Raw genomic sequence first — 27,661 nt, 5'->3', positions numbered from 1 at the left:
GGGCCCCAACAAATCTGCACGTGGCGAAACAATTTTGCACGCAAAAAACGAACACATTTGCATGCGGGAGTTGTGCATTTGATAAGAGGGGAAAAACTGTGAAGGATGAATCACGTTGCCTTGATGTATTCCTCCCCCCTCCTCAAATTATACAGGTGACTCTTTAGGGAAAGAAAGAAAAACTGTCCTAAGATAGCATGTAATGCTTAAGGCTCATTCGAAAAGTATTTGCATTGGGACAAATTATCTTTCTTCCTAACTACCTAACTTCCTGACAATGAGATTGTTTTGCTCCGTTTTCATTGCAAAAGTTTGCTTATTAAAGTTTTGGTCCTGCTGGTTATTTACATAAGTGACCTAAACATACATACATACATACATACACATATATATAGTAACCTTTTTTGTATTTGCAAAAGTTGACAATAATCCATAGCATTTCTATATTTTGTTAAGAGAGAAAAATGCCGAGGCCTGATAGTTCTTATGAATGACCTGTTTATTCTCTCCAGATTTAGGGGTCTGGGCATTGTTGTTTCCTTCGTAAGATTACAATCAGCAATTGCTAAACCATCATTCTTTGGGATATAAAGAAATACGAGGCACACCAACAAATCTCAGGTTTGCCGTTCTTCCTTTGTTCATTGTATCCCTTAATCTGGGGCTGTCATTTAGAAAAACTGGTTCAGGGCAAACCAACCCAATTCATAACTGTAATTGCCAAGGCTGAGAATTAAACTCACTGTTCTTAACTTTAACCACTGTTTTGAGTTACCGTGAACTATTCTAGAGGGCAAAACAAGTGGCTGGTTAATCATAATTTGCAAGGTTGAGGCTTTTTATGATTTGCAGAAGTTAGGGTTTTTAAAACAGGGCTGCCTGGGACGCTACACCTCCTCATGACCTGTTTTCCTTGTTACCTTCCGGGAGGGGGCTTCGTGGTATCCAAAGAACAACATCTAGATTCAATCACGGTTTTGTTCCATATAGAATCAACCTTGTGAACTCTCAAGCTTCCTCTTTCTGCTATGTATTCAGATTAGAAAGTGGTTAATATTTATATGCTTATACGATGATGATGATGATGATGATGATGATGATGATAATAATAATAATAATAATAATAATAATAATAATAATAATAATAATAATAATAATAATAATAATAATAAAAGTTGGAAGGGACCTTGGAGGTCATCTAGTCCAACCCCTGCTCAGGCAGGAAACCGTATACCCCTTCAGACAAATGGCTGTCCAGTCTCTTCTTAAAAACTTCCAGTGTTGGAGCATTCATAGCTTCTGGAGGCAGGTGGTTCCACTGGTTAATCAATCAATCAGTCTGTCTGTCTACCTACCTATGGATGTGTGTATGTCTGTGTACATATATACATATATACATACATACATACATACATATATATATATATATATATATATATATGTGTGTGTGTGTGTGTGTGTGTGTGTGTGTATGTATATATGTATGTATGTATATAGCATATGTATATGTGTGTTATATATGTGTATGGGTAGATATATACTTTCTTTTGAGAGCAAACAACAGAATTTCATTCTTAATGTGGACTAGTGTGCTTACAGTAAAAAATGACAATAAAAATTATTTTATCTGAATAAGCTAAAAGATCTAACTCACACACCAGTGTTTCTCAACCCTGGTGACCTTAAGATATGTGGACTTCAACTCCCAGAATTCCCCAGCCAGCCACCTGAACTACACCTGTGAGGCCACCTTTGGAGGATTGTGTTCAGTTTCAGCTGCCATGATACAAAACAGACGCCAAGATCCTAGAAAGAGTGCAGAGAAGAGCAAGAAAGATGATAAAGGGTCTGGGGGCTAAACCTTACGATAAATGATTGGTGGAACCAGGTGTGTTAGCCTCTTGAAGAGAAGGCTTAGGGGAGACATGATGGCATCTTCCAATACTCGAGTGGTTGCCACAGAGGAGAGGGGGGCAACCTATTCTCCAAATCACCTCAGTACAGGACAAGAAGTAATGGCTGGAAGCGTATCAGAGAGATCTGAAACGGAGAAATTTCCTGAGCGGGAGAACAATTAACCAGTGGAACAATTTGCCTCCAGAGGTTGCGGCTGCTCCATCACTGGAGGTTTTTGAACATAGACTGGACAGCCACTTGATCAGAATGATTATAAGGTCTTCCTGCCTTGAGCAGGGGTTGGACTAGAAGACCTTTGAGGTCCCTTCCAGCTCTAGGATTCTAGGAGTGCATAGTTGACCCCTTCAGTAAGGCCACTGTCCAACCCCGCAAGCCCCAAGCCCCAAGGCTCAAGGGTGGGGGGAAATCACAGCCAGAACAAAACTACCCGTGTGTGCAAATCCCTCCGGGAATTCCAAGCTCTTGTTAATGCCTTGAGAAATGTGCCAGGGAGAGGGACAAAGGCTGCCAGCAGTTCCAGGGCAGAACTGTCAGGATGGTGGTGGAGGAAACAGGAACAGGCTGGAGTCACATGTACAGGTAGTCTTCGACATACGACTACAATTGTGGCCAAAATTTCCGTTGCTAAGAACGATCTTTGTTGAGTTTTGTCCTGTTCTATAACCCTTTTGCCAGTTATTAAGCGAGTCACTTAGGTTGTTAAGCAAATCTGCCTTCTCCCACTGACTTTGCTTTGCAGAAGCTTGCTGGGAAGGTTGCCAATGGCGATTCCTTGATCCCAGGACACTGCAACTGTCATAAATGCTACGGGGGGGGGGGGGGTGCCGAGTGCCCGAATTTTGACCACGTGAAGCGATAAAAGTCGCTAAGTGTGAAAATCGATTCTCACTTTTTTCAGTGAGGATGCAATTTCTAATGGTCACTAAACAGATGGTGGGAAGTCGAGGATTACCTATACACCAGGAGTCCCCAACCTTGGCAATTTTAAGACTTGTGGACTTCAACTTCCAGAATTCCTCAGATAGCTGAATCCCTGATCTCCTGGTTCATTTAAGCTTTCCTTGCCTCCTGTGGATATCCCGAGCTCTTTTGATGAACAGCTTCCTCCCCTCCCACAACCAGGTCTGATTTATAAATAAATAATATTTTTAAGCGTATAAATAACAGCGTAAGGGAGATTCTACGAAACTCTTGAGCGATTTAAGAACAAAATCAAGAAGGGGGCAAAAATGCTCACATATCCTGTCCTGTCCACTACGTCTAGCTAAGCGAAAATCAAACAAACCATGTTTGAGCCAAATCTGCCATGTAAACCACAGGCTTGCCATGTATGGCTTGAGTTTATTGCATTTTTTTTGTGTGTGTGTGTGTCTCTGCATGCATTTTTCCCTTGGTAGTTTTTGAATGACTCTACTGCCCCCTGCTGACCAGAAGGCGTTTTACAGGAAGTTCAACCTTTGCCAATTTTATCTCGATACTCAACTGCTCTGAAACTCATCAAACTTCTTATAATAGAATAGAGCTGGAAGGGACCTCGGAGGTCTTCTAGTCCAGCCCCCTGCTCAAGCAGGAGAACCTGTACCATTTCAGACAAGTGACTGTCCAGTCTCTTCTTAAAAACCTCCAGCGATGGAGCGCCCACGTTTTCTGGAGGCCAGCTGTTCCACTGGTTAATTGTTCTCACCGTTAGGAACTTTCTCCTTAATTCCAGGTTGCGTCTCTCTTTGGTCAGTTTCCAACCATTGTTTCTCATCCTGCCCTCTGGTGCTTTGGAGAATAGTTTGATCCCTTCTTCATGGTGGCAGCCCCTCAAATACTGGAATGCTGCTATCTTGTCGCCTGTTTCTTTATACCAGCCAAACCCAAGTCCTGCAGCTGTTCTTCGTATGTTTTAGTCTCCAGGCCTTTGATCATCTTAGTTTGCTCTTAATTTTTTTCCCAAGGTCTCAGCATCTTTTTTGTAGTATGGTGACCAAAATTGGTTGCAGTTTTCCAGGTGTGGTCTCACTAGGGATTTATACAGCGGTACTAATAATTAGTACTTGATGCATTTTGACGCAAACATTTTGTCCCGGTACTTGTTTGGTACTCAACGCACAAGTTAGAACCTGTGTCAGTTGCCTTGTGATACACTATCTTGTTCCTTATGGGAAACAATTGCTTCTTTCATCGCATCTCCCAGAACTAATTAACCATGAGTACTGAGGTTCCACTGTATAAGGTAAAGGTAAAAGTTCCCCCGCACATGCGTGCTAGTCGTTTCCGACTCTAGGGGCCGGTGTTCATCTCCGTTTCAAAGCCGAAGAACCAGTGCTTGTCCGAGGACGTCTCCGTGGTCATGTGGCCGGCATGACTGGACGCCAAAGGCACACGGAACGCTGTTACCTTCCCACCGTAGTGGTCCCTATTTTCCTACTTGCATTTTTACGTGCTTTTGAACTGCTAGGTTGGCAGAAGCTGGGACAGGTAACAGGCGCTCACTCTGCTACGTGGCACTCGGGATTCGACCCGCCAAACTGCCAACCATCTGATCGACAAGCTCAGCGTCCTAACCCACTGAGCCACCGCGTCCCTTTCCCACTGTACACACACACACACAAACTATTTTTCTGCTTAGGGATAAGGATAATACAGAGATGTGCAGGAGTGCTGAACAAACTGCCAAAGTTTCTATTCAAGAGTGCTTTACGAATGCCATGTATATCATTTGTTTCCCATTCTGGCGTATCTGTTTGAAGAGCTTCACAAACACAAGAGCTTTTGGTCTGTCCATCGAAGAAAAAGTATTCGCTCCCTTGAAGCCAAAAGGAAAGAAGCCTGATTGTTTTCATTTAACATTTATTTGTTTCCTTACTGCCTCAAGGTGGTTCCCTATTGATACAAAGGTTAGAGTCACAGACACAAGACAAATGGAAAATAGGAAATTAAAGAAAGCACTCCTTGCCTAAATACAAAGAAAAGGAAAAAAACACCCCCGCACAGTAAACAGAAGTGCGCAGTGTTTGTGCAAACACTTTACAAACTCAAGACCAAAAACTCTATTGCTGAAATGTCTACAACTATATTTAAGTTCTGTATATAAAACCGGATTATTTCAAAAATGTCCTTGCGTTGGGTTTGGATTTTTTTATTTATTTTTTTGCGATTCTGGGGAAAAAAAAGTTTTCCAAAAAAACATTATCCAGAAGTCTTGCAGATTTCAAAGGTTTCGTTCTATTTTTTTTGTTTTGCTTGTACATGATGAATAGCAATCAGGTCTCCTGATCTGGGAGAGCTACTATGATAGATTACCTAAGGTTTCCTCACATGTCCTAGCGACTACAAACAGGAGTAGGAGGAGTAGGAGTAGGAGAGAGAGAGAGAGAAAGAAAGAAGGAAAACCTGGAGTGTATTTTAATACACGAACAGGGTGGGGCTGCCAAGAAAGGGGGTTTTTTAAGTGTGGGAAAGGGAGTGGAACTTAAGCTCGTTCACCACGGATGCGACGGGCCAGCTGTATGTCTTTTGGCATGATAGTGACCCGCTTGGCATGGATGGCACACAAGTTGGTATCCTCGAACAGACCCACGAGGTACGCCTCGCTGGCTTCCTAAAAGGCAGAGAAAAGCACAATGAGAAAAGGGACGGATAACGACACACAATTGGATGGGCTGAATAAACGTACACAGGCGCAATCCTCCACCTGCAGCCAGAGTTTCCATTGCTAAGCAAGGCAGTTGTTAAACGGGTTGTGCCCGACTTTATGACCTGGTTTGCCACAGCTGTTAAGCGAATCACCACCGGTGTTAGGCGAATCACATGGTGGATAAGGGAATCTGGCTTCCCCCATTAAAACTGGCTTAGCTGGGAAGGTCGTAGATGGCAATTGTTGTGAATGCGTGAATACGACACAGTTGCCAAGTGCCCAAATTTCGATCACGTGATCGTGCGGCTGCTGTGATAGTTTTAGGTCTGAAGACAGCTTGTAAGTCACTTTTTCTGGTGCCGTTGTAACTTTGAACAGTCACAACAAATGGCCGTAAGTCGAGGACTACACACACACAGACACACACGAGGGAACTGTTAATACATCGTATTTCAAACTCAGCCTAGTTGGCGGTATATAAATTCAATAAACTTAAACTTGTACTTATCAAATTCTTTCCTTTTGAGATAAACAACCTAATGCAAAATGCAGATCAAGGGTAAAAATAATAAGCCACAGGAACAAAAAATAGCAATTCCGAGAAATTAAAGACTTAACTTAGGAAAAAGACCATATAACCAATGTTGATTTTTTTTGGGGGGGAGGCATCAGAGTGGCCTAAAAAGACTGTCAGTTTACACCAAGGGTCCCCAATCCCCACCTGGGCTGCAGAAACAGCAGGCTGGTGCGTAGGTGCGCATCTCAACTAATTGAGCTGTGTGTGCATGTGTGTCAAGCACACACATAGGCCCGGTTGCCCTCTCCCCCCAAAAGCTGGGCCAACATGCAAAGTTTGGGGACCGCTGATTTACTCCATCTTTACCATTACTGTCCGATCTTTCCTTGCTCCCATCACATCCATAGTGTCTATTCTATTTTGGAAACTGTTACTTTCTTGAGACTGCCAACGTCAAAAAAAGAAAGAAAAACAAAAGGGGAAAAAAGAAGGAAAGAAGAGGATATTTCAGTTCTTTCCCGCCCCTCCCCCCTCCAAGCCTTAGTAGTTTATTCAATAGAGAGCTTTCCAGCCTTTGGACTTCCCCAGTCTTAGCAGGGCAGAGAACTCTGCTGAAATCCAGAGACCTCTCATTCCAGAAGAAAGGGCACTACATAACAGAAACTTGTAGTACTGGCAGTTTTAGGGGACAGAGTTTTACAGGCCTTTGGAACAACCCTTTTGAGATACATTTGGCTGTCAGCGGAAGAGTTGTCTAACTGCACCTTAAAACCGGGAGAGAGAGATTTTGAGGAAACATCGACCTGCAAAGCCCCGATGGCAGCACTCTGGAACCGCAGGTCTGTCTTGAAATCCTGAGCAATTTCGCGGACCAGGCGCTGGAACGGCAGCTTGCGGATCAGCAACTCTGTGGATTTTTGATACCGCCGGATTTCTCGCAGGGCCACAGTGCCAGGCCTAGATGGGATGACGTGAAAAATAAGTTTACGCGGCTCGCCTCCCGGAAGCAATCCCCAGGATTCCATAAGGATCAGAAAGGTTCTTTTCCACAGAGAAGTTGTTAATAGTGGCAATCAAACACAATGGACATGCACGCTTCCCTAGTGGACAGATAATTCTGGAGGTGAGAAGGGGGGCTGGCAGAAACCACTCCCCAAGTCCACCAAATACCTGTAACGGTGAGGTTTCTTCACTCCACCAGTCGACGGTGCACTTTTTCGAGCGGCTTTTGTGGCCAGCTGCTTTCGTGGCGCCTTCCCACCAGTGGATTTACGAGCAGTCTGCTTGGTACGGGCCATTCTGGAAGTTTCTTAGGATGCAAGACGTCTGCTAACAAAAAGACAGGATCCTTCATTAAAAAGACGTTAACGCTCTTCCAACATGTTTGTTTATTTATTTACTTAAATTTATATGCCGCCCTTCTCCCTGAGGACTCAGGGCGGCTCACAACAATAAAAATAAACATAGGATGAAATTTTTTTAAAAAAAGAATTAAACAATAAATACAATAATTACATGACTATTTAAAAACCCGATAAAACCTAATTAAAAAACCGTAGTCTCTTAAAACAAAACACTTAAGAAGCCCGAGATAAATTTTCAAATATTTAACTCGGTGTACAAAATCAACTTGCTTTCTTGGAAAACAGTCTGCTTACAAAGAATATATTTATAAATAAAATGAGAGAAAGAAAAATAAAAACCACAACCTTCCTATTTTTCAAAAAAATAATTCTTCCTATTTTGGCAGCCAAAATGTTGTGTGGACATGTGTGTCTCTTGAAACAGCCTCTTTCTTCCAACATACTTGTGTTATTTCAGGAGTTTCTTCTGTAAACTAATATAAAAGAACCCTTTTTTTCTATTTACAAATCACTCAGCTTGAGAAAAAGTGATATTCTGAGTTCTGGGCAATGCTTACCTCTCTTATTCTAAAATAACTCATAAGGCTAAGTGGTCCTTGATTTAGGATTGTAAACCATAAATGACAGTAACTGAGTCCAGAACTACAGTTGCAAGTTATTGGGGTCATTAAGTCAAGTCATCGTGTGACCGGAAGCAGCAGTTGCTAAGCAAATGCACCAGTTGTTAAATGGATCTATTTTATCCAATGAGTGTTTTTTTTTTGCTGGAAATCAGAAGCAAGAGAAACCACCCAAAAATTTTGAAAATCAAAGTTATGTGACCGCAGGATGTAAAGAGCTGTAAAGATGAACCGGTTGCCAAGTGCCCAAAACATGATTCTGTGATTGCAAGGGGGATACTGTCACTTCAAAACTGGGGTGCTAAGTAGCTTTTGCAAGTCCATCATAATGGCCACTAAGCAACTGGTTGTAAGTTGAGAACTTCGGTATTATAAAACTGCCAGGCATGCCTACAGTCCTTAGCTCCAAGTAAAATCCACTGGACCCCCTGGACCACATTTTTTTTAAAAAACTGGATGCTTCAAAGCAGTTTTGGAGGAGAATGATCTTACTGAGGCTGTGTTTAATCCCCCGAGATTAAAAAATGGTGCTGGATCTGTTCAGATTAGAAACGTCTGGTGACAGTTTTTTGCATTGTGTCCGGGTACACAGATTTGTTAAGTGAGTTTTGCCCCATTTTACGACTTTTCTTGCCAGTTGTCAAGTGAATCATCGCAGTTGTGAAATTAGTCACACAATTGTTAAGTAAATCTGCCTTCCCCATTGACGTTGCTTGTCAGAAGGTCACAAAAGGGGATCACGTGACGCTGCAACCGTCGTAAGTACACGCCAGTTGCCAAGCATCGGAATTTTGATCACGTGACCACGGGGATGCCACAAAGGCCTTAACTGTGAAAAACAGTCATAAGTCAATTTTTCCCCAGTGCCGTTGAAACTTTGAGCGGTCACTAAATGAATCGTCATAAGTCGAGGACTGCCTGCAGTTTCTCCGATGTTGTCAAGCCACTTGCTCTGATTGAAGCAGCACAGAAGTTGCAATAAATAAAACAAGGATTAATGTGCTGGCAGGCAATTACTTCGCAGCACAAGCAAAATGTTAAATATTTGCAAAACCTACACATAAAAAAATCCAGCTTTGGATTCTGTTTTCTTGTCAGGCTGCAGCTTTTAACGAAAAGGCAGCAAAAGGACGTTTTTTTAAAAAAAATTAACTAAAACGGAATAAGAGTTCCTTGTCATAAATGAAACAGCTATTAAGGGTAGGATCAGCGCCCAGGAACAAAAACGAGGAAGGGAAAAAGGAAAAGCTCGGCAGCCTCGAAATTAACATTCCCGAGATAATTAAGAGATGCAACTTCAGCTCCCAGAATTCCTACTTAGAGCGTCCTTCCCAAATAAACAGCTCGGAATCCTGGGAGTTGAAGTGGCACCTATACTGAGGCGGCTGGGTGGCGCGAGACTACAGAAGACTCCACGCCCCAGAAGCCTTTGCGGAAACCGTTTCCTCCCATTGGCTGTTGGGAACCTTAGGGACACCCACCAGACTCTCCCCCGCCCCCACCGAACGCACGTACGCCGCGGAGCTTTTCGTTCCGACTGGCCCGCGCGCGGCCACCCAATCGCCTTTTAGCCCGGGCTCGCTAAAGAGCAGAGGGAGGGCGGGATGGCTCCAAGGCTCCAAGGCAGACTGACACCGACTCGGCGCCAATCAGCCTCCACCTTTCCAGCCTATCACGAAAGCGACCGTAATCGTCGCCCTTTCCACCAATCGCCGGGGTAGGCACACGGAAGGCGGGATTTAAGCTTCCACGGGTGTGTGGTTTGGGGGGGGGCAGGAGATGAAACGTATCGCCTCAAACGACCTCAGTTTTCAATTCGCCCCCTTTTTTCGTCTCTCCCCACTCCCCGCCGTCGAAAGGGGGGGCGAGGCGGGGGCCCTCCCCGGTGTTGGGCTTACCTGAGCTCGTCCGCCTCGCGCTTCTACGGCCGTGGGTCGTGTCGCGGCCGCGCTCGCGCTGCCTCCTCGCCGACTTCCCGCCTTTCCCGCCTGCCCCCACAGAAAATGGCGGGTCCCAGGGCCAGGCTTTTTAACCATCATGCACCGGGGCTGGAGAAGGAGGAGGGAGCGGAGGAGGGAGGGGGAGGGTCAGCTGAGGTGAATCCGGCGCGCAGGCCGCCATCTTGGCCCCGATGCCTCCTCGCCCGGTTTTTCCGAGCCCCGGTGGGCTTGGCGGCGCCGCCAGCCGTGACTCTCGGCTCCGGAGCGGCTGGGATGAGGCTACCCGGGGATAAATGGAGGATTTATAAAGCTGGCTTAGCGGGACCCTCAGCGAAGGGGGTGCAGAAGGATGCCGGTCGTGGATCCGTTGCCATCCTGAGGGGATTTTCTACCGCTTTTTATCATCTCATCTATCTCTGTCGTCTGTCTCATAATATGAGTCCTTCGGGAGAAGGGCGGTATACAAATATAATATAATAAAATAAAATAAATAAAAATAAATATGTATTTTATATCTCTGATTCGTCTTTTGTCTTTTATGTTAAATATCTACAGTCCGTTGACTTCATGAGAACTTCTCCCTCTTTTATCATCCCATCTATCTCGTCATCTCTCGTCTATCTCTGAGTGTCTTCTGTCTTTTATGTCATTGTTAGATATCTAGAGTCCGTTGCCTTCATGAGGGAATTTCTACCTCTCATCATCCATCTAGTCTATATCTTCTCTCGTGTCTTCTATGCCTTTATATTAGATGTCTACAGTATCTAGGTGCACTCACTATAAAGGGCTAGGATGGATGTATATACAGGTCCTTGACTTACAAACAATTCACTTAGTGACCGTCCAATGTTACAACAGCACTGAAAAAAGGGACTTGGGACCATTAGGACTGTCGCGGCATCCCCAGGATTGCATTATTAAAATTTACACGCTTGGCAACTGACTCATACCTATATGACAATTGCAGTGGGGTCATGTGATCCCCTTTTGCGATCTGACAAGCAGAGGAAGCCAGATTCCCTTAACAACACTGTTACTAACTTAACTACTGCAGTGATTCGCCGAACTGTGGCAAGAAAATTCGTAAAACGGGGCAAAACACAACTGTCTCGCTTAGCAACTCCACTATAGGACATTGCATGCCAAAACAACTACAAAGAGAATTTTTTTCCTGTGCCATCACTGCTGAACACCTAATTCCCACAGCACTGTCATAGGCCTAAGAAATTTACCCATGTAGTAGGCTGTATTGCCATTATCTTTCTCATCTTTCCTTCTTATCTTTCCTACAATCTTCTCCTATTGGTATCTTAAGATTTATCACTTGTTTTTTTGTATCTGATTAATAATTATAACTATGATTTATGACCTATAACCTATCACTTTGTTCTGGTGTTTACACTGAGAGCTTCTGTACAGAGACAAATTCCTTTTGTGTCCAATCACACTTGTTCTATTCAGAGAATAGGTGGGATATAAAAGTATGGTAAATAATGTATCAATCTGCAACAGAATCTAAAGTGTTACTGTGCCATAGGGGCAGATTGAATGTTGTGCACAATGTTTTCACACAGGTTGCGACCTCTTGGAAGTAACATTTTATTAAATGTTCAGTGCATTTGACAATGTTTCAGCAAATAAATCAGTAGTGGGTATAAAGCACACAATCCTGCAATAGGGAAGTTAGGAGCACTGGGAAAGAAAGAAGAATGCACATTTTCAAGTTAAGATGTTCTAGGATTCTAAAATTATAGTTCAAAAGGGTTTTTTGCATCTGGTTCCATCATATATTGGAAGCATTTATGTACGATGAAAGCAAACATTTGATGAATCTTCCACTCTTCCTATTTTAGTAAATCCTTTCTCACAATTCCCACAAATGCAAGTATTAAAAAAACCAAAGCCATAATTGCATGCAGCATACACTGAAAACAGAAGACAGATGTGTTAGGAGTTGCCAGCTTAATTTTTAATTTTCACCCAAACACTGAGTTAGAGCACAAGTTCTTCCATCTGGCCTTGATCAAGTTGGCATCCAGCGCAAAGTTTTCAGGGAACTGCCAGGTGTCACACATTTCAGCAGCTCCCGTCATCGAGCGATTTGCCAAGATGAGCAAAACAGATTTTTCTTGAGCTACCAAATAAAGAAGAAATTTCTTTTTAAAAATCTGCAAGTACAAGGAAAAGTTAGCCATTGTAGAGCACCATGTCTTTCCAGATGAAAAGGCTTTGAGTTTCCTGCAGATGTGAACATGTTTTCATAGGATGGCTGCCAAGACTGTGTGCCCTACTTTTAGATATGGACTATTTTATGATTAAGATTATAGGGATGCGGTGGCTCAGTGGGTTAGGACGCTGAGCTTGTCGATCAGAAGGTTGGCAGTTTGGTGGGTCGAATCCCGAGTGCCGCGTAGCAGAGTGAGTGCCTGTTACTCATCCCAGCTTCTGCCAACCTAGCAGTTCGAAAGCACGTAAAAATGACCACGGAGACGTCCTCGGACAAGCGCTGGCTCTTCGGCTTTGAAACGGAGATGAGCACCGGCCCCTAGAGTCAGAAACGACTAGCACGCATGTGCGGGGGAACCTTTACCTTTACCTTTATGATTAGATTGATGGGGGGAGGAGAGCCCCACTCAGATAATGGCTTAAAAATATTTCACATAAGCCTCAATGTTTTATGAACTGAGGAATCATAAACCCCGGATTACGGGTTTAAACTTCATAAATACTACCAAGAACAAAACATTCTTTAGAATGAAGGATTGCTAATATTTATAGCTATTTTTGGAAACAGCATTAAAAGTCATCACATTTCATTCTAGATAGAATGATAGAAGCTATTTTTAAAATACATGCTAGCCTTTTTAGGCTTCAGATGTGCACTACACGGGCAAAGCCATCTGTAGAAATTATCCAAGCCAACATTAATAAAAGGTCACCGCCAGATCAGTCTTTAGAGCAAAGTGTTTTCTGTATCAAATCTTTTTTTTTTGTCTATTAAAAAAGGGCTTATGCATTTCAGTTTGGGGAAAAGCAACATTTTAGTGGGACCCTTTGAGAAGTAAAAGGGCAATGCCATCCCTATAGGGGCCCCAGACCCAGCATATAGCTGATACTTTGTTAGACAGAGGTCTTTTAAGAATACAACTGGAATAAAATGAGCTTCAAAACAAGTCTGATTTTTACCTCTGTTGCATTCTGAGCTGCTAGCCCATGCTTAAAGTCGTCCTCATGCCAAAGCTGCTTTAATGGCCTTAATTATTTTGTTGAGTTTGGCATCATCGTCCACAAAGCCATCTCCGTTCTAGAGAAAAGAAGGATTCAATTCTGCTGTATAAGCAACACAAAAGTTGCTGCAGTACTAAGAGAGAATGGCAAAGACTCTTTCAGGCCAGCGCACGCCCAAGCCCTTGCCTCCAGGCACATCTGTTACACTTCCTGGAAAAACATCTGCCCTTCACTGTAAGTAGATTTTTCTCTCTTAATGAGAGAAAACATTGTTCTCAACAGAAATTAGCATTTATAAAAGTGGGGAAAGAAGGAAGAAAGTTCAACTATATTCAAAGGCACAGGAAACTGTGCCTTTGAATTCTCCCACAATGAGAGACTTCCTATGTATTAAATAATAGTTACAGAAGGGTTACAGCCCAGCTCCTTCCACACCCACGTGTTTGTACACACAAAGTAGCCATGGTTCCCTTTCCGTGGTGGACTTTACACGAACTCCCCAGAGGTCAAAGAGCTGCAAACAAAACCCAATTGTCTTCCAGACAGCCCCTTCTCTTGTAGCTTAATAACCCTGAATCCAAATACCCTGCTAAGCCATACTGTGGTTTATTTAGTTTCAGGCTTGACCATCACAATTTGTACAGCTGAGCTCCCAACAATGGCGTTCTTCGTGGTCTGTGGGTTTCAGTGCAAGGGTTTTTTGTTGACCTGCTTACCTTTTTGGAATGCACCACTTTCCCGGCTATCATCACTTCAAACCATCCCGTGACCTGTGGCGTGCCTTCTCCGCTCTAGATGGAACCAAGACGCCATTACTCCTTAACAACCACAGGCAGAAACACAAACGCAGGACCCACTTCTCCGTCGAGGGTTTCCCAACCATCTTCTCCTAGAATCCAGATCCCTCTCCCGCACGCTTCTCTATGCACCGAATCCAACCTGATGGCGCCTGTTTTCTTCCTGCAGGGGCAGCCCAACACAGCATGCTCGCTGGGGAATTCTGGGAGTTGCTTTCAAGGTTACCTTTGAGTTACCTTCAAAGTTGCTGAAGCTGAGAAACATTGGCGTAGATCAGGGGTAGGCAACCTTGGCTCTTTTATGACTCGTGGACTTCAACTCCCAGAATTCCTGAGCCAGCGGAACAACGGTCGTTAAGTCCAGTGCCGCTGTACTCTGAATGGTCACTAAATGAACTGTTTTTAAGTCCAGGACTCCCTGCAGAAATCTCAGTTCTCAGCCTCAGCATCTTTCAGTACGTTACATGCAAGGGTTCTGTAAAAGATCAGATGTACTAAAGCAACTTTTTCGGTTTACATCACGTCCTCATAGAGAGAAAACCTTTGATTATAGTGCAGTTGATAAACGACTTAAAATGACCAGCCAAATGACAAAATCTTTCTCCTTGCCCCAAATCTACTTTTATTTAGGAACCCCAGGAGATGACCGCAAGAAAAGGAAGCCAAAATCAGGAATGGCTCAAAAGACTCACAATTTCCAGCTTGCCCGGAAACTCTTTTTCGAGTTCCTTTCTGAGCTGTTGAAACTACAAGGGGAAAAAAGGAGAAAGTTATAAAGTTCAGAAAAATCCATGCTCAATGTTTTTTCAGAGAAATTAAATCTGTTAATGCAGTTAAAAGTCAGATTTCCCACATCTGGCAAGCTGCTTATCTGAGCAATTAGGCTCCAAGTATCTTTGCTAAGGGACTAAATTTATTTTTACTTCATACATGCATGTGGATGCCCATTTCATACATAGGGGAGGGTGGCTCACAATTAAAAATAATTGACATACCTTGGGTTTGTAGCCTCAGGCTCCACTAGAATCAAAACAAAAGGAAAAATTAACATTACTTTCTGTTTGTCAGCACAAAAAGCTGTCTCATCATCATCATCATAATTCTCTATTATGCTTAATCAGATCCCTGGGTTGGCAAATCCAGAAACAAGCATTCAAATGCGGATACATTTTCCTGGACCTGTCAAAACCTCAAGATACCTTTTTTTTTGGGAAGTCCTGGATTTACCGCTGCTGTTCAGCCCAGCAAGGCAATGCCAAAAATGCCAGCCAATGGGAAACCCTAAGAGCCACATGTAGAAAGCTTTTAGCCAGAGAAACTGAGTCACGGATGCTGTTTTACAGCACAAAAAAGCACGAAAGAGCATTTCAATGTAGCTTTTTAGGGATAGGTATGAGCCAGCCGTGTGCTGCAGCTGCCAAAAAAGCCAACACCGTGCTAGGCTGCATTAACAGAGGGACAGAATCAAGATCACGTGAAGTACTAATACCACTTTACAAGGCCTTGGTAAGGCCACACCTGGAATACTGCATCCAGGTTTGGTTGCCACGATGTAAAAAAGAGGTCGAGACTCTAGAAAGAGTGCAGAGAAGAGCAACAAAGATGATTGGGGGACTGGAGGCTAAAACATGAAGAACGGTTGCTGGAATTGGGTATGTCTAGTGAAAAGGACTAACGGTGACATGATAGCAGCATTCCAGTATTTGAGGGGCTGCCACAAAGAAGAGGGGGTCAACTTACTTTCCAAAGCACCTGAGGGCGGGACAAGAAGCAATGAATGGAAGCTAATCAAGGAGAGAAGCAACCTGGAACTAAGGAGAAATTTCCTGACAGAATAATTAATCAGTGGAACCACTTGCCTCCAGAAGTTGTGGGTTGTGCTGCATCACTGGAGGCTTTCAAGGAAAGGTTGGACAACTGTTTGTCTGAAATGGTAGATAGGCTGTCCTGCCTGAACAGGACTAGAAGACCTCTAAGGTCCCTTCCAGCTCTCTTACTCTGATATATATGGTTATAGGTGCTGGAGAGATGGAGCCCTGTGTGGAAGGCCGAGTTTGGTCTGCTAGCAAGCCGCAGTTGCACCCTCGTTGACGGTGCAGAACCCAAAGCGAGAATCCTCTAGGAGTCTTTCCTCCAAATGGGATGGTCAGGTGGGGGCACAGGAATTTTGGAGCTTATCTAGTTGCCTCATTCCTTCAGTGGCAAAGTTTTATTAAAAGTGTGTGGGGGGGGAGCCATTGCCTGTACACTTAGGCCAGGTGTGGGGAACCTGGGCTCTTTTATGACTGGTGTCAACTCCCAGAATTCCTGAGCCAGCATGGCTGGCTCAGGAATTCTGGGAGTTGAAGTCCACAAGTCGTAAAAGAGCCAAGGTTGCCCACCTCTGGCCTAAATGCACATATAGGCCTTTTTAATTTTATTGATACATCAAAGTCACAGGCCCCCCATTTCATTCACAGAGCGACTCTTAATGCATTTCCATCCCAAAGAAGCCAGCATCAATGCCCCATTGTTTAAACATCTTACTCAACAGCCAGCGCAAGCCAACTTTTGCAAATCTCACATTCAAGGAAATGTTTGAGGCTTTCACATCTCCTCCTCAGCTCTGAACACAAGGCTTAGCCCAAACTCCCAGATTATTATTATTATTATTATTATTATTATTATTATTATTATTATTATTATTATTATTATTATTATTATTATTATTATTATTAGTCTGGGGTGCTCCACGATGCCAGGCATAGGATCCAACAACACCCCCCCCCTCCCCGCTTCTCCAAATATAATTTGGTAAGCCATGTTTTAAGTTACTCAGCCCCTAACACAGCCACCGTCCCTGGCTTCCGACGCCATTAACTTCCCTTTTTGCCTGCCATGTGACTGAAGGGCGCAGCTGGTTTACCTGCCTTCGGGCTCCAGAAGGACTTGCCCTATTAATCTCCCTGCAAACTGGAACCATTCCATTTATTTTAAAAATTGTTACGAGCCCATGCACGGGGGGAAAAAATGGCAAGATTCCGACGGCTATAAAATGCTGCGTCTTGCCACCGATAAACCTGCAACACTTAGGCCAGGGGAGGGGAACCTGGGCTCTTTTATGACTCGTGGACTTCAACTCCCAGAATTCCTGAGCCAGCACGGCTGGCTCAGGAATTCTGGGAGTTGAAGTCCACGAGTCATAAAAGAGCCAAGGTCGCCTACCCCTGGCCTAGGAAACCCAGAAAGCGCGCGCACACAAACACACACACACGGGTGGGGGGGGAAAAACAACCCCAAGGACCCCGCTGCAGGGCGAGGGGAGCAACGCCGAAGCCGGGCGAGGTCTCCAGGAGGGGCCCGCCTGCCACGAAGCCCCTTCCCGGCTGCAGACCAACGGCGCGGGAAGCGGGAATTCCCCGGACGGCGCTTCCTTACCAGTAAACCACTTTGATCTTGACCGCCATGGCTGCGCGCGCCGCCTCCTCCTCCGGGGGGTGGGGGCAAGCAGAACCTTCGGGCCTCCAACGTTCTGATTTGGAGCGTTGCGTTGCCCGAGGTTTTAACCCGACGTTCGGACGATACCACCGCCTGGGGAAAGGAAGGGGAGGTGGAAACGAAACGAAACCCCCCAAAAATACCAGAAATCTTTCCGTTCCCGCTTGCTTATCAGTGTTGGTTATTATTTTATTTTATTTTATTTTATTTTATTTTATTTTATTTTATTTTATTTTATTTTATTTTATTTTATTTATTTATTTTATTTTATTTTATTTTATTATATTTTATTATTTTATTTTATTTTATTTATTTTATTTTATTTATTTTATTTTATTTTATTATTTTTTATTTTATTTTATTTTATTTATTTTATTATTTTATTATTTTATTTTATTTATTTTATTTTATTATTTTTTATTTTATTTTATTATTTTATTTTATTTATTTTATTATTTTATTTTATTATTTTATTTTATTTTATTTTAATTTTTTATTATTTTATTTTATTTTATTTTATTTTATTTTATTTTATTTTATTATTTTATTTTATTTTAAAAAACACGTATCAGAGCAGCATTGCAGCCCACTCAGGGTCGGCACTTTCCCCCCCCCCCCCCCCGCCGCCTTCTTGACACTATTCCAGCGGTGCCTAGAGTCACGTGACAGCTACAGATGTGGGTTTTTTTTATTTTTTATTTTTTTTAATCCCTTTATTTCTCAGCCCGGGATAAGCGTCGCGAACGTGCAAAAGCGCCATTAAAGCTAATAAAAACAGTGAATGGCATGCGTGCGTGAAATTTAGCAAGGGAGGAAAAAGAAAGCTCGTAATAAAACTTAAAATACCGAAACATTGGTCGAGACCGTTCTGCAATTCTGAAATGAGGGGAAATACTCCAAGTGTAAATAAATGTCAAAACGGTGACATTTCGATTTTAAACTGTTTTTTGGGAAAGATTTTGATTCAAATAAGCATTGAGCCCAGGGAGTCACAGAATTGCATTTCCCCTTTGCGCAGAAACTACGTATGGTGTTAAACCATGTTTGGCCCTGACCGTGGTTTGTTGGCTGAGTCACCACCACGGTATTTTACGAAGTCCAGGAAACTTTGTATGATACTTGAGCTGAATCAATGAAGTCCTCAACTGAAGAACCACAGATGGCACCAGAATTTCCACCGCTAAGCAAGATGGCTTGTTGTTTTTTTCCAGTGAAGCGTGTCCAATTTTAGCCAGGATTGTTAAGTGAATCGCTGCAGTTGTTAAGTGAACCGTGCGGTCTTTAAGTGGATCCCCCTCCCCCCTCCATCGACTATGCTTGTTGAAGGTCGCAAATGTTGCCCAGGTGACCCTGGGACGGTGCAACCGTCGCAAATACATGCCAGTTGCCAAGCATCCAGAGTTGGATCCCGTAGTGCCATTGTAACTTTGGTCACTAAATGAACAGTTGTAAGCCGAGGTCTACCTGTGCGGAAATGCTGGCTGTATGGCAAGCGATGGAAAGTTATCAGACATTATAATGAGTCATTAACTAGAACTCATTTTCTCGGGGAAATGAGTTTAATGGGAAAGGTTTCATGGCTATCCCGTAATTAGTTGTGGTTTGATTTATCAGAAAACCCCTAATAAAAGTCTGGCTTATCTGGAGCGATAATTTATTTCATTTATTTTTTATTTATTGACCAGAGGGTGAATAAAAATCCCTTCACGAGGGACCATCTGGTCTCTTCCACATATGACTCCGTTGATCGGAGAAATCATTCAAGGGAAAATATTCTCTTGAATGCCGTTCCCAGCATGTAATTCGTATCTGGCAACTGGACAGCGTAAATGGAATATTATTATTATTAAATCTAGCAGGCCGACAGGGATAATTACAGTAAAATATGGGACTGATTTACATATTGCACTTAGAATACAGCCAGTCCTCAACTTACAACAGTTCATTTTGTGACCAAGGTTACAACGACACTGGGAAAAGTGACTTATGGCCGTTTTTCACACTTATGACAATTGCAGCATCGCCGTGGTCACGTGATCAAAATTCGCTTGGCAACTGACTCATACCTACGACCGTTGCTGTGTCCCGGGGGGTCACGTGATCCTCTTTTGCGACCTTCTGACAAGCAAAGTCAAGGGAGAAACCAGATTCACTTAACAACTGTGTGACTGATTTAACAACTGCAGCGATTCACTTACCAACTGCTGCAAGAAACTCACTTAACAAAGGTCTCACTTAACAACAGAAATGTTGGGCTCGAGGACCACCTGTACTGCATCCAGGTCTGGCCACCAGGATATCAAAAGGATGCTGAGTCCCTATAAAATACAGTCCTCGGCTTAAAACAGTCTGATTAGTGACCATTCAAAGTTACAGCGGCACTGAAAAATGTGACTTACGAACATTTTGCACAATTACGACCTTTGCAGCGTCCCCATGATCACGTGATTAAAATTCAGATGTTTGGTCACTGGTTCATATCTATGACCGCTGCGGTGTCCCAAGGTCATGTCATCATCTTTTGGGACCTTCTCTCTGGCAGCTTCACGCATTATGCCGGTTTGGCTATTTTATGGGTCAATATATTTCGAGGACCTAAAACAGGGGCCTTCAAACTTGGCCCTTTTATGACTTGTGGACTTCAACTCCCAGAATTCCTCAGCCAGGAATTCTGGGAGTCGAAGTCCACAAGACATAAAAGGGCCAAGTTTGAAGACCCCTGACCTAAAAAAAAAAAGGTCAATTCTATAACCAGGATGACCCTCTTATTTGGATGATGCCAAACATCACATTCAATATTGTTCCAGGGTCAGATGTCTTTGAATGGAACCGTCTTGTTTAAAACTGATCATCAGATACTGCCTGTAAAAATGTCAAAGTTTTCATGGTTCTTACCCAGTTGGTTGTGGTTTAACATAACCAATTTAGCGATAACCGTGAAACCATTCTTTCCAAAGATACCAGAATTAGAACGGTTGTCTCCTAACACAAGGCCAGCTTGTCTGGAGCGAAGATTTACATTTCTAAAGTAGGAACAAAACAGTCATAGGACCCTGTCATTTTCCTGGAAAAAAACATCATGAGACCAGCAAGCCTAGTCTGAATATGCTTTCTATACAGACAGAGATCAAAAGAACATTCCAAAGGATGGCCATTCTTTGCCAATCCAAATCAAAAACTAGGCTTTCGTAGCCCTAAGTAAGCGGGTTAAGATCTCTGAATCCATACAGATAGTTCTCAGCATATAACCATTTGTAGTTACAGTGATGATACAGGATGGAGATACCCAACCTTCTGGACAGCAGGGACCTGTTCCGTGGAAAGAGGGTTTTTTTCGCGTACCGGAGGGGGCGTGTTTTTGTGTGCTGCCTGCATCCTGCAGAAGGGGGGGGGGTTTGCTTCTTTGCGCAGCCCAGTTCCCAGCATGCCACGGACCGGTGCCGATCCACGGACCAGGGTTTGGGGAACCTCTGATGTAGGAGGAGGACTGGCAGTGCCTAGAGGTGGAGTCAAGAGAGGAATTAGCCTGCAGTCTTTATGTTCTCACAAGCGATCCGTGTCCTGCTTGAATTCTGCTAACTCTTAAGCTAAAGATAAAAGTTTCCCTGTCCAATTGTGTCCGACTCTGGAGATGGTGCTCGTCTCTGTTTCTTAGCCGAGGGAGCCAGCATTGTCCAAAAATGTTTCCATGGCCACGTGGCCAGCACAGCTACACACCAAGGCACATGGAGTAGGCTGTTAGCTTCCCACCGAAGTGGTACCTATTTATCTACTCGCATTTGCATGCTTTCAAACTGCTAGGTGGGCAGGAGCTGGGGCAAGGAACAGGAGCTCACCCCATCATACGGCACTCGTGCCCGGGCTGTCAGCTTTCCAGCTGACGAGATAATAGAAGATGAGAGAAGATGAGATGGGATAAGACAACCTTTATTAGTCATTTTTTCCCCTGTAAACACACTGGCACACACACGTTAGAAATGAAATTCTGTTGCCTGCTCTCAAAAGGAAATACACAGAAACCCCTGTGGAGCGATCCGCCCGATAATCAAAGTGAAGTTAATGAAAAGGTGGGGGGAGGCTGGGTACAATAAAGTCCTTGATCAGCCTTTCAAAATATTTCATAATGATGGATGTAAGCACAACCAGATGGTAATCATTGAAGACTTTTTTTAGCACTGGCAAAATAGTGGCAGTCTTATAACACAAAGGGACAACTGCCTGCTGCGATGAAAGTTTGAAAATATCCGTAAGAACACAAGCCAACTCGCTCGCAAAAAACTCACCCGGGGATGTTGAGACCCTAGAAATAGTGCAGAGAAGAGCAACAAAGATGATAAAAGGTCTGGAGGGTGAGGGCTAAACCTTATGATGAACAGTTACAGCAACTAGGTATGTCAAGTCTAACAAAGAGAAGAACTAGAAGTGACATGATGGCGGTCTTCCAGCATTTGAGGGGCTGCCGCAAAAAAGAGGGGGGGGACAATCTGTTCTCCAAAGCCCCTGAAGGCAGGACAAGAAGCAAGGGATGGAAACCAATCAAGGGAGAGAAGCAACCTAGAACTGAGGAGAAACTTCCTGACAGTGAGAACAATTAACCAGTGGAACAACTTGCCACCAGAAGTTTTGGTTGCTCCATCACTGGAAGTTTTTAAGAAGAGACTGGAAAGTCACCTGTCTGAAATGGTGTAGGGTCTCCTGCTTGAGCAGGGGGTTGGGCTAGAAGACCTCTGAGGTCCCTTCTGATTCTGTTATTCTGTCAGCTGGGGCGGCAGAGCGCAGGGCGGTGAAGGACAGGATGGCACGGGTGACTCTGGCTGGGGCAGCTGCAACTTCCTGTCATGGCAAGAAACCCCATGTTGCTGAGCTGGGCTTTCTGTTCCCAAGGTCTGTCTCAGAGGCTCTTGCAGCCACAGAGCCCAGCCTGCCGTCCACAGAGCCCACATCAATGTGTTATCTTATTTCTCCAGCCTTCCTGAGCTTTGGCCATCCTGCAGCACCCCTCCCCCCCCCCAATTGCCCTGCGCCCTGCGCTAGAGTTCCCAGGTATTCCCACCACCACCACCCACCCATCCCGGGTCATCTGCATGCACCTTATCTGGGATTCCCTCTGCTTCCCACTAGATGAGCCATGTGTCTGGAGTTACGACAGTCACCAGAGCTGTGGGGGATTGGGGAACTGGAGGCTAAAACATATAGGGAACGGTTGCTGGAATTGGGTATGTGTAGTTTAATGAAGAGAAGGGTGAGGGGTGTCATGATAGCAGTCTTCCAATATCTCAAGGGCTGCCCCAAAGAAGAGGCAGTCAAGCTGTTCTCCAAAGCGCCTGAAGGCAGGACAAGACGCAACGGATGGAAACTAGTCAAGGAGAGAAGCAACCTAGAACTAAGGAGAAACTTCCTGACAGTTAGAACAATTAATCAGTGGAACAACCTGCCTCCAGAGGTGGTGAATGCTCCAACACTGGAGGCTTTTAAGAAGAGACTGGACAGCCATTTGTCTGAAATGGTATAGGGTTTCCTGCCTTAGCAGGGGGCTAGACTAGATGACCTCCAAGGTCCCTTCCAACTTCTTCTTCTTCTTCTTCTTCTTCTTCTTCTTCTTCTTCTTCTTCTTATTATTATTATTATTATTATTATTATTATTATTATTATTATTATTATATTATTATTATTATTATTATTATTATTATTATTATTATTATTATTATTATTATTATTATTATTATTATTACTCCAGGATTGCTGTGGCTCAGCGATGCGATCGGAGGACGTTTCGGTTGATGACCACATGACATAGTAAGGGAAATTACGGTCCAGTTGTGATTGTAAGTCAAGCACCACCTGCGCTGCCTACGGACGGGAGGCAATGTTGATTATCTACGCCCCCTAGTGGGCAGAAAAAGATGCAGTGTACCCATCTCTTGTAACTAGGATTGTCAAACTGTGATTTGTGATTGACTTGGTCTACTACGTACAATCTTCCGGCTTACTCACTTCTTCAGCCTTTACCTTCTCTGCCAACCAGCCTACTAGCTGCAAAAAATGGATCCGTGGTGAAAATAGAGTAATTGAACCACGCAAGCCGCAGGTTGATACAATGTTCAGAAAACTCACAATCCTGAGCAGGTTTCAAGTGCCACTACACACTGTAAGCCTGCATGAATTGTGCTCTCTTGCGGTTTATGCTAACCGTGGCTATCATATGGCACTGGGTAGATCAATACTTCAAGTGGTAAATAAATATTTAATTTGAGATTAAAGTGTTCTGGCACCAGATTTAATTTGAAAAGCCTTTAGAAGCGGGGCTGCACTCTGCGTGGCAGTGTTTCTCAACCTTGGCGACTTGAAGCTGGGTGGACTTCAACTCCCAGAATTCCCCAGCCACCACAGCATAGCATAGCTGGGGAATTCTGGGAGTTGAAGTCCACCCAGCTTCAAGTCACCAAGGTTGAGAAACCCTGCCGTATGGTATTTAAATGCAGCTGTAATGATTATATTTACCAAACTCTCCCTTGCTCTTAAAGGTGAACCCTTTAAATGGCTTGTGACTTCTTCACAGCCCTGATCTGCAGTTTGAAATCTGCAGAAATTCCATTTTTGAATATGAACAACATGAATTGCAGGCTTGACAAAGCCAAAATCAAAGAGGGGACAATTTGACCCTGCCCTGTAATTCTTTCTAGCTGAAAGCGTTGTGACTTAAGACCACAACGGAGCCCAAAATTTCCGTTGCTAAGCGAGAGACAGCTGTTAAGCGAATTTTGTCCTGGTTTTGCGACCTTTCTTGCCGCAGTTGTTAAGCGAATCTCTGCGGCTGTTTGGTTAGTCACACGGTTGTTAAGTGAAGCTGGCTTCCCCCGTTGACTTTGCTTGTCCGATGGTCGCAAAAGGGGACCCCGGGCGGCTGCAAAGGTCGTAACTATGAGTCAGCTGCCAAGCGTCTGGATTTTGATCACGTCACCCTGGGGAGGCTGCAACGGTCGTTAAGTGCGAAAAATGGTTCCAAGTGCCGCTGCTTTTTCCAGTGCCACCGCAACTTTGAACGGTCGTTAAGTGAGCGGTTGGTAAGTTGAGGATTCTGTCTACAGAATGCCTCCCAATAAAGAACGCGATCTCGGCTGGAAAAGATGGGCCGCTTTTGGGCATCTGACCGGCTAGGTGGCTTCCATTAACCTGGCTGGGCTGCTGTTGTTTGATTAAGCTTTGCCAAAAGAAGGGGAGGCTCCTTCTTCCTCCCCCCCCCTCACCTTACCCCACCCCCAGGGTGGGAGGTGGAGTCCTTAATCTTTGATAAGGTGCAGACTTAAGATAAAACAGCAAGATTGTGGGCAGGGAACTCTGCCTGCCTTTGGTGGGAAGCCAGGAGAGAAAGCAGCTCATTTGGCCAGCTGTGAATCTGCTGCTGGTCCCTTCCATGGAGGACTTCAAGGCCTTTGCGATGGAGAGCATGGAAGACTTTTCCCAGGTGATGCCAGGGACCCAGCAGCCCGCCTTGGTGGGGTCTCGCTTCTCCCTGGCCCATCGCCTCTCCCAAAACACCATGCTGGGATGTTACCCAGGATCGGTCCCCAGCCCAGCCGAGCTGCCTGCCTACCCCCAGGAGAGCTTCCGGAATGGGGAGTGGTACGCCCCCAGCCCACCAGAAGCGCCCTACTCTTCAAGTAAGTGCACGACTCGCCCTTGGCACTTTTTAGAGGGAAAACTGCATCGGTCCAACATCCCAAAGGTTTTTCTTCTTGGTTTTCCCCCCCCCCCCAAAAAAAAAGGCAACTGAACTTTCTTGGTTGTTGTTGTTTTTTTTCTTTCTTTCTTTGAAAATGTTTCGCTTCTCATCCAAAAAGCTTCCTCGGTTCTGTTCAGAGCTTTTTCAGTTCAGAAGAAGGGAAGCGAAGAAGCTTCTTGGAGGACAAGCGAAAAAGCAAATAAATAAATAAATAAATAAATAAATAAATAAATAAATAAATAAATAAATAAATAAATAAATAAATAAATAAATAAATAAATAAATAAATAAATACCAAGGGAATCGAGTTGCCTTTTGGGGGGGGAAATGTATTTATTGATCAATTTATTTATCAAATTTATTTGCCGCCCGTCTCGCGCTTCAAGGCAACTCTGAGCAGAGGGGGGTAAAAATCAGGAGGAACCTGGCCACTCAATTTTAGACTAACCCAGCTTGTTTAAAAGCACTGGCTTTCGAACTGTGGCCTAACCCCGACACACCTATCATTTCTTTTAGCCAGACAGGACCCAGGATTCCCAATGTAAAAAATGGGGCAAAATTCTTTGATTTTTTTTATTGTGTGTGCTGTGTAAATTGCACCCAAGATGGATTGTAAGGCACAGTTTTGGGTGTAGTGTGGGGTGGAGGAGGAGGAGGAGGAGGAGGAGGAATAATTTTGTCTTCTGCAAATCAAAACTGGCAAAATGGCACCCAGTTTTCCCAGGTCTTGCAACCTCGGTCTGATCATGGTGAATTGGGCCGTAAACAAATTAAATAAATGAATGAATGAATAAATAAATAAATAACTTCCCAACGCAACCAGCAATATGTTTAGGAATGGTTTCCTTGGCTGGAACCCCTGTTTGCCACCTGCCCCTGTATCTCTTTCCCCTGTCAAGGCTGCTTTTCCCAGGTCCTCTAGCCAAGGGTTTCCCAGGCTGGGCAGGCCCAGACTCCCCTGGATCTAGCGCCCGACCTGCGTGTTTATAGAGGGGAAAGCTGGTTTGCAGCCTGTACTTGTGAAATAGGCCAGAGAGGGCTGTTGCAAGGTCCCCCCCCAGCCCCTGTTTCACAAGAGGTCACTTTCTCTGGTCCCTTCCCAGCTTTTCCCAGTTGGGCCCCCTGCAATCTGATTGGGATTACAACCTTCATTTCTCCTGGCCAGTTTGGCATCAGATACGATCTTCTTTGCACCTGTAAGAGATGCAATACAGGCAGCAGTCATTTTACTACATCATTATAACAACAACAATAATAATAGAGTTGGAAGGGACCTTGGAGGTCATCTAGTCCAACCCCCTGTCCTCGACCTACAACCATGGTTCATATTAATGGCCGGTTGCCATGTCCCAGGGTCACATTTGACACCTTTGACAAGCAGAGTTAACAGCCAGGTGGCTAATGTAAGACACTGCGGTGCAGTAAATTGGGGCAAAACTCACAGCCACTCTCTGTCTGGCTTAGCAACAGAAATGTTGGGCTCAATTGCGGTCATAAGCCGAGGACTATCTACATTCCTTTAGTGATTGTGCGAAATTACAGTGACACTGAAAAAAGTCAGCTAGGGCTGGTTTTCACACTTGCGACCGCATCCCTAACAAGTTCACGTGATCAGAATTCAGGCACTTGGCAACTGGCATGGACTTACGACAGCTGCAACTGTCCTGAGGTCATGTGATCACCATTTCTCCCCCCCCCCGCTTTCCCAGCTGGCTCATCATCTCTTGGACCCTCTGACAAGCAGAGTCAACGGGGAAGCCGGCTTCACATAACAGCTGGGGTGACTAATTGAAGACACTGCGGTGTTTCCCTTAACCGCCGTGGCAAGGAGGGTCGTAAAATGGGGCAGTAAGTCAAAAACCCGCTGCTGCGTTGCCAGGTAATCCAGAGCCAGATAAACCTCTTGCTCTCCCCTCCTTTTCTCCACAGTCTGCAGGTTGATGGGCACTCCCGGCTTCGGCATGCCCGGAGCGGATTGCGTGGGCTACTTTGGGGAGATGGTCAAGATGCCCCCCTTCTCTGGGGGAAACCCCTCCAAGCGCAAACGCCGAGTGCTTTTCTCCCGCGCTCAGGTCCAGGAGCTGGAGAAGAGGTTCGAGGTGCAGAAGTACCTGACGGCCCCCGAAAGGGAACACCTGGCCACCGTGACCCGCCTCACCCCCAACCAGGTGAAGATCTGGTTCCAAAACCATCGCTACAAGCTGAAGAAGCTGAGCGGGCAGGCGGCGGAGGCCAAGGCCGGATTGCAGCAGGAGGGGCCCCTGCCCTGCGACAGTAGCAGCAGCTGCACCACTACCACCGTGGCCCACTCCAGTGGCTACCCGTTCCACAGGACCTCCCTGGACGAGAAGCTTCTCCTGCAGCACCTGTCTCCTAGCCCCAGCTCCGGCGCTGACCCCCAAGCTGGCCTCAAAACCTCCGAAAGCGGCTTTCTCTTTGGCAAGCCCTGGTAG

General features: G+C 44.6%; 3 protein-coding genes across 6 annotated transcripts; 1 reads left to right on the top strand and 2 right to left on the bottom strand.

Moving 5' to 3' along the window:
* Positions 1 to 5,031: 5,031 nt before the first annotated feature.
* On the bottom strand, positions 5,032 to 10,084 carry LOC308671777 (histone H3.3A). 3 transcript variants are annotated; one of them, XM_081334212.1, is made up of 4 exons: positions 9,942 to 10,084; positions 7,230 to 7,388; positions 6,824 to 7,016; positions 5,032 to 5,506 (listed from the first exon to the last, which is right to left on the bottom strand). In XM_081334212.1, the coding sequence occupies exons 2-4, from the start codon at positions 7,355 to 7,357 to the stop codon at positions 5,378 to 5,380; spliced, it is 450 nt and encodes a 149-aa protein (XP_081190338.1). In that variant the 5' UTR covers positions 7,358 to 7,388; positions 9,942 to 10,084; the 3' UTR covers positions 5,032 to 5,377. The 3 variants fall into 3 exon arrangements, with proteins under 3 accessions (XP_081190338.1, XP_081190340.1, XP_081190339.1); XM_081334214.1 differs by having other exon boundaries at positions 6,863 to 7,016; XM_081334213.1 differs by having other exon boundaries at positions 7,230 to 7,385.
* Positions 10,085 to 11,930: 1,846 nt separating this feature from the next.
* Positions 11,931 to 17,582, bottom strand: SELENOW (selenoprotein W). 2 transcript variants are annotated; one of them, XM_081335399.1, is made up of 6 exons: positions 17,426 to 17,582; positions 15,004 to 15,028; positions 14,701 to 14,754; positions 13,928 to 14,002; positions 13,170 to 13,287; positions 11,931 to 12,117 (listed from the first exon to the last, which is right to left on the bottom strand). In XM_081335399.1, exons 1-5 carry the CDS (start codon positions 17,452 to 17,454, stop codon positions 13,213 to 13,215), a joined length of 258 nt encoding a protein of 85 aa, XP_081191525.1. In that variant the 5' UTR covers positions 17,455 to 17,582; the 3' UTR covers positions 11,931 to 12,117; positions 13,170 to 13,212. The 2 variants fall into 2 exon arrangements, with proteins under 2 accessions (XP_081191525.1, XP_081191524.1); XM_081335398.1 differs by lacking the exon at positions 17,426 to 17,582 and adding an exon at positions 16,914 to 17,028.
* Positions 17,583 to 24,849: 7,267 nt separating this feature from the next.
* On the top strand, positions 24,850 to 27,661 carry LOC308671850 (homeobox protein Nkx-2.4-like; the record flags this gene model as incomplete). The annotated part of the gene is made up of 2 exons (XM_081334333.1): positions 24,850 to 25,146; positions 27,138 to 27,661. Exons 1-2 carry the CDS (start codon positions 24,900 to 24,902, stop codon positions 27,659 to 27,661), a joined length of 771 nt encoding a protein of 256 aa, XP_081190459.1. The 5' UTR covers positions 24,850 to 24,899.

Source organism: Vipera berus (assembly GCF_964194415.1).
Source record: "Vipera berus genome assembly, chromosome: 9".
Lineage (NCBI taxonomy): Eukaryota > Metazoa > Chordata > Lepidosauria > Squamata > Viperidae > Vipera > Vipera berus.
The sequence above is the reverse complement of the archived record's forward strand: the minus strand, read 5'-3'. Positions and strand labels throughout refer to the sequence as shown.

Coding starts and splice junctions, on each gene's coding strand:
- LOC308671777 (XM_081334212.1), bottom strand. CDS start 7,357: ATGGCCCGTACCAAGCAGACTGCTCGTAAATCCACTGGTGGGAAGGCG. Junction 7,017..7,229: donor AAGAAACCTCACCGTTACAG/GTATTTGGTGGA, acceptor CATCCCATCTAG/GCCTGGCACTGTGGCCCTGC. Junction 5,507..6,823: donor CTCTCTCTCCCGGTTTTAAG/GTGCAGTTAGAC, acceptor TCTGCCTTTTAG/GAAGCCAGCGAGGCGTACCT.